At 42.2% G+C, this 6,770-nt stretch overlaps 1 protein-coding gene across 6 annotated transcripts in view; it reads left to right on the top strand.

Annotated features, from left to right (window-relative positions):
- foxp1b (forkhead box P1b) overlaps nt 1–6,770 on the top strand; it is a 230,273-nt gene that overhangs the window by 190,474 nt on the left and 33,029 nt on the right. For all 6 annotated transcript variants that reach the window (XM_014009469.1, XM_014009467.1, XM_014009470.1 and 3 more), the window contains one exon: nt 1,527–1,674. In XM_014009469.1, coding sequence (XP_013864923.1) covers nt 1,527–1,674 — 148 coding nt within the window. The remainder of the gene's footprint in view (nt 1–1,526; nt 1,675–6,770) is intronic.

The following is a 6,770-nucleotide window of genomic DNA, read 5'->3' as shown; positions in this document are numbered from 1 at the left end:
CACACACACACACACACACACACACACACACACACACACACACACACACACACACACACGAGTCCAAGAATGAATACTCTTCAGCTCTGACCCTCTGCTGTCAGAGAGCCTCCTTCTCCTGATTGATCCAATGAGATGAGCCCGCTTGCTTTAATAGACCAGCGCTGGCCGGGAGTTTTATTTTTAGTCGGCCATCGCGGGAGCGGTGAGCTCACTGCGTGGCGGGAGGGAGGTAGAGGAAGGGAAAGGAGCGCTGCTGGACCCTTTTGACATGCCGAACAGGGGTGGGCGGAGGGGACCCATTTTATCTGGCTGTTTCAGTGACTTCACGGCCGCCAGCAAGTGACCTGACTGCCACGCTGCACAGAGACCTCTTTTGTATGCACTCAATTGTGAGAAGTAAACAAAGTGGTGTATCCTGTGTTTGGTAAAAGGGTGCGGTGCACAGCTTGGCAGCCCAGCAATGCTTTTAGTGCCCCATCCTCTCCTCCCTCTGGCTCGACAACTGGCCTTGTGTACTCATAAACAGACCTAGTATCCTGTTGAGTCTCAGGCAGGATTATTTTGCCCTTATCTGYCAGAAAACACCGAAGGGTTTTCAGCTCATTTAATCGATATAGCAGACACTTTAGGATTGATGAAACGGTTAAAAGTCACCTCACCTCTCTGTGCCCCTGCTATCTAAATAAAATCTCTCGTTTGTTTTGACTAATAAGAGATTGAGGATATTAAACGATTTCCTTCTATTTATTATTCCACCTTGCTTTTTTCTCCCCCACCCTTCCTCTCTGCTTTCATAYCACTTTTTCATCCCAACAAAGTTCACACGTTTCACGTTTTTGAGCCAGAACACCCCCACAACCCCAAAGGCGGAGATGACACAGTAGAATTTCATTAAATGTTTTCTCGGCGAAGCAGCTGTAGCACAGCGAGCTGAAGAAAACAGCCATCTCTCTGTCAGTCTACGGTGTGTGATTGAACACAGCTCGCTGCGCTGGCTGGGGAGAGCGAGCATCCCTGCGCTCAGCGCCATGCCTGGGACAGTTGGGACTTTCTAGGGTGGTTATTAAGCACTTTGATTTAGTCACACGTTGTTTGCTGAATTATGAATGGCTGTAATTAAATTCATGTGGCTCTTATTATGAATGATTAACTATGTTGTTTCGTTGTTTGTCATTCGCCTCCCGACTGGTGTTAATTAAGAGGGAGGGAGACKTATGGTATACCTGTCTTAGGTGAAACCCAGACAAACCCACTTTTAAGGCAACATTTATGAAAGTAGCACTGTTCTCGTTTGTGCTGGTACATTCAAAAACACTGTAATCTTGATTTTTATGAATCATAATTGCACTTTTCAAGTATTTTTTGCACAAACTTAAATTTAAACTTGACAGTTTCGAACTTGAAGCAGTTTTCTACTCCCAAATATTGTGTGTGTACAAGAGCCTGGTTTATGTTTGTGTGCTGATACATACGAGATGTTTTGTTCACTTCCAGTGTCCTTCTGTGTGTGTGTTTACCCGCAGCAGGTTTCAGCCCAGCAGTTGGCTTTCCAGCAGCAGCTCCTGCAGGTCCAGCAGGCCCAGCAGCAACACCTGCTCAACCTTCAGAGGCAAGGGCTCCTCACCATCCAGCCAGGACAGACCAGCCTGCCGCTGCACTCGCTCACTCAGGGTCAGTACCCCACACCGCACAGCTACACTTTCACCAGAGAAGTGTAACGCCGTAAGAAGAAAACATAGCAGCAAAAACTGTCAAATCACAACATGGGTCTTTTTATTCAGAGAAATGGGTGACAGAGTTTGTTTATAAAGAAATCAGGCCTGATTTTGAGTACTAAAATCAAAGTTTGGGGATAGAAGACTAGGGATGCACTGATATGAAAATTTCAGCTGATATCGATATCCAATATTATTCTTGGTGTTATGGCCGATAACATATATTTACTGATATTACACAAACACACAAATTATTTATATACACACGTACGCACAAATGCACTTTTTTGATACTGTAAAAAACATCCAGACCTCTGACATGGCTCTACTTCAGTTACTCCTGGCTATAAAGTGTGAAATCAAGATCAGACATTAATATGGGCTCGGTTTTACTTATTGGGCCGATACAGATATTCTAAAAAATGACCAATATTKGCTGATACCGATGTTAATGCTGATACATCATGCATCCCTAAAGACAACCTAAAATATTGTACATACAGGCTCCTCCATTAATCATGGCAATCACTACCTGAACAGTTTTTTTTTAAATTAAAAGCTAAAGTCCAAAAATACAAACATCATATGGCATATTTAAAATCCCAAAACTGAAATAAGTCAGTGTGTGCCCTTCTGTGTGTTTTGACATTGTTTTAGAAATATTTTTAACAGGATTCTTTSTAAACCCTGTGACCTGTAGGTGGTTTACGTGCCACTGTTATTTCCTTTCTACAATTCCTGTGCAAATTTGCTCAACAAAAGAGAACAATGTGTGACTTATGTGTGGCCACATACTGTTCATGGTTTCACTGATGCAGGAACCGCCTTCAGCAAATCTTGAGTTAGCAGTTAGCAGGTTTACTCAATTGAATAATTGTTGTAAATATTTGACTAAATCTTATACCTTCAGTTTTTGAGGCTTCATCTGCTTACATCACCTCTACTCTTTCCTTTTGGTAGTTTACAATTGTTTAATATCACCGGAGAGTTTGTAACACACCTTTAGTCCTTCATCTCAATGGCATCACAATTGTATTTTTCTTCAGCCTTGAAGAAGCCTGTATCTATTGTTCATAAACCGCTTGTTATCACTGTGAAACCGCCTGTTACTTGATAGGCAGTCAGTGCTGTTTGACCAAGAAGTTTATTTCTTATTTACCCTCTAATGTTTTGTAAAGGAGTGCCCTCCTTGTGACAAAAGCAGCCGTCATAAGGGTTTAAGAGCATCACACTGACTTCACTCTCCAGCTAAAACAAACAGTTTTGAAATAACAAGATAAAAACAGGAAGGGTTGGTGGTGGTGGGGGGTGTGCTTAATAGGCAAACACAAACAGGGTTTGTACAGTGGTGTTATTGTTTGGACTGGCTATGGAATCAGTCATCCGCTCACAGACGATTGCCATGGGCGCAGGCGTGGGGCTGTGCTGTTGTTGTGAGTGTGCTTTGCTGAGTTGCAGTGTGTGCGATATCTGGCAAACACTCACACACCCCATGAGTAAAGCTTCATGCGAGCGATAAGGCCAGGTACTTTTGCTAGATTTCACAACAGGCTCAGAACATCCTGTTTATTCAGGATTAGTATCAAATACCTCTGAGACATCTCATCTTCTGATACTTTTCCTTCACTTCTGCAGCAGCTTTTAAATGGCACAACTGCAGGGCTAATTTGTCCACACGCTAAACAGCTAAAATGAAAGGCTGAGACTTTAAAGAGAGCAAATCAACTGTTACAAAATCAAAATAAACACTTCTAAATCTTGGGTGTGTTTTAACAGTGCATCATAGTTAATTCTACAAGTGAGGTGTGACTGAGCTGATCGTTTCTCAACAGTCATGTTTGCATAAATATGAATATAAAGCAGCAAATTTTCCTACAAACTGTTTTGTTTCAGTTGGTTTTAACATGTAAAACCTGGTGGKTTTGCTCTTATAGCCAGCTGACAGTTAACAGTGTGTCTCGACAGCTGTTACAACACTTAGGTTAGTGCTCCAGGCCCCTGGTTTTGTCCTCTTATTCTACACATTTTCTGCTTGACTGTTTGAAGTTATTGATGACCTTTCTGTTTTCCACATCACTAAACTCTTTCATGCACCAGCAGGTYGGGCCTATGGTGCTCAGATCTAATCTGCAATATTCAGCTAGCTGTTAGCGCTGCATCGGAAGTGATGAGTTGATCTGCTCTGCTGGCGTCTCAGTGATTATGGTTTCAAACTTGGGGGCCAGTAAATTGCCATGACTTTTTAGCTGATGATTTTATTTCTTTCATTTAAAAATGTAGATATCAGTATAATTATTGGAAAAGGCCACTGTTAATGCACGCAATCAGCTGTGTCCAATTTTTTTATGGACTGAGAAAATGAAAGCCACAAAAGGTTTTCAAATAACAGGTCTCTGTAACAAAGTAATTACCGAATTAAGTGTGCTTTTTGGTGCTGCTATGCTGTTTACAACAGAGTTTTATACCAGCCTTTTGCTTTGTTGCTTTTTTTGACTAAGACAAATTACAGTAATTGTTCTGCCAAAGCGATGGACTGAAGGAATGCATTTAAATTAGCTTTTCCAAAACACTGATAGCACTAATTAAGTAGAAACTTGTCGATAGCAGTTATGAGTGAAAAACAATTGCTCACACTACCCAGCACATAATTTGTCTTTCTTGTTGTAAATTTTTTTGACATTAATGTTCAGAGGCTTCGAAGCAGCCAGACGATATCTGCTGTAAATTACAACAATGTGTTTGGGGAGGATGCAGCTCTCATAAATATGAATTTGATTCAAGCAACCCACCCCTACCCACCTCACAAAAAGCCTGTCCTTTTGACCTGACGAGTGAGATGCTCAGGCTTACATTGCATCGGTTTTACATGCGTGTAGGTTTGCACGTGACACAGACGTGCCCAGCGTTGGAGCACTTCCTGACTTAAATGCACCCTCACCCTCAAAGGTTACTTGGCAAGAGAGCGAGTTCCTCTAGCTGTACAACATCATTTAARCTGTCCGAGAGAGGCCAGTGGGACAGTGACAAGACAAATTTGTCGGTAATATGAAAGCAAAGAATGTGGCGAGCCATGAAGTGCTCACAGAGCAGCAGCACATCAGGGACAGCGGTAGGTAAGGCGGCTGACCTGTCAGTGATTGATACATCCAGCAGTGGGCTGCTGGTAATAGTTCCTGCAGCATTTCGACAGGACATATTTCAGACCTAAGGGGTGGGTATCAGCAGGCCAGTGATTACGGCAACATAAACAGGGGTGCAGTAAAGGTCCCAGTCTGATGGAACAATAAACTAATAGCGATGTCACTGTCCTCCACGCCCCCCTCCATGGCACCGACACTGTGCGTGAAAAGTAACAGTGCGGTTTAAAGAGCCCAGAGCACTGGGGACCATTTTTTATTTGGGGGGATGATAGCCTGCAACTGATGTCATTATGAACCTTAAATCAACTTTCTGCTTGCTTGAACATGGTCACCTGGGTACACAGGGACAAGGACAGGAAAAGGTTGAAGAGCTCGGCCTGTCTCAGTGCCAGAGCTACCTGCAGAGTTAAAATTGAGTTGTGGGGACGGTGATCAATCAAGTGTCCCAACAACATACATTTTTTAAAGTGCTTGTCCGTATTTCCCGGCCATAATGAGAGGAATAGTTGTGTTGAAAAATGGAAACTGGAAAGATAAACCAATCTGGCATTTAAAGGATGGACAAACTGACCACCTAAGAAAAAGAATTTACAGATCAATGTTATTATGTGTCCCAGAGTAATCAGATGGAAAGAAACTCAGTGCATTTTTTTCAGGCACAAGACATAATACCCTGTGAGACATTTGTGTAATGATATTTTATTGTCATTTATGAGGAATCATGAGCCATAGCTGTAGCTGCGTTTGAAGAGGTTAGGGGGTTAGATTGGTGCACTGAGAGGAGAGGTGCAAACAAAAGGCAATAAAATTCRAGGAGATCGAGAGAAAGACATGCTGGTCTCACTCCGTTACTTCTCTCATCACACCAGTCAATCCACCTTGGTTTCATCTGAGCAAACAGTGGGGTTGGGGTCACCTGGACTGCTGGGTAATTGAGCCAGTGTGGGCTGCCCTGTCAAGCAAACTGGCTAAAAATACTTCACCCACTGTCACTGAGCACCAAGTGGGGGGAAAACGATTGTTCCCGCTGTCAGAGTGCTGGACACTCATATCTGCATTGACCTTCCCTTTCTAAACCATCTGACAAAAAATATATATACAACGCCCCCAAAACAATAAAAGCTTTATTTTTTAAGCAGCAAGAAATCAATAAGGATTGGATTAGCATGCTGCAACACAGACCCACAATATTAAGCATGTTTAGCCTGTCATGGACGTGCACTTTGATTAGAGCACATCAAGGCATTGACGARAATAAGAGCGAATTCAGCCAGACAGTACAGAGAGAGTGTGTTGAGACATCCGAATGAGGAAAGACGCTCCTTGGAACGTGGAAAGGTTATTGATTTGTCCTGCAATCATTTCCTGCTCTTTGATATGCAAACGATCTAGTGTGAATTTACAGCAATCCTATCAGACTCATTTCACAGTTCTTAGCCTCTGTGTCTCTCTAGAGTCCTCCGCCTCATTAGGCCAATGTTCTCTATTACCAGCATAATTAAAATCTTTAGTAGCTTATCAAATTAAAAATATTTTTGCTGATCATATTGAGATCTTCACCTCACAGTTATTTTCCACAACAGGAATAAATTAGGACTAAGCATTTTGCGCACAGTGTATTACAATCTGGTGCATGAAAGAGGCACTTCTGGTATCTATAGTGCTGGTGATGGGAGGGAGAGAGGGAGAGGAATCCACAAACTATAAACCCAAAGAGATAAGCGTGTGCAAATCATCTTTCATTTGCCATTACTCATTTTGAGAATGGATTTAATTAATTGTAGTATTAAACAAATGCTCTCTTTCATTTGCTCTGTGSTTAAACTCACCACACGTCTGATGGGTCTTCTTTTATCATTTTGTTTTAATGCAAAAGGTGACAATAAACAGTGCAATGTGGCCACAGTAGTAG

Source organism: Austrofundulus limnaeus, unplaced genomic scaffold (genome assembly GCF_001266775.1).
Source record: "Austrofundulus limnaeus strain Quisiro unplaced genomic scaffold, Austrofundulus_limnaeus-1.0 Scaffold58, whole genome shotgun sequence".
Taxonomy (NCBI): domain Eukaryota; kingdom Metazoa; phylum Chordata; class Actinopteri; order Cyprinodontiformes; family Rivulidae; genus Austrofundulus; species Austrofundulus limnaeus.
The sequence above is the reverse complement of the archived record's forward strand: the minus strand, read 5'-3'. Positions and strand labels throughout refer to the sequence as shown.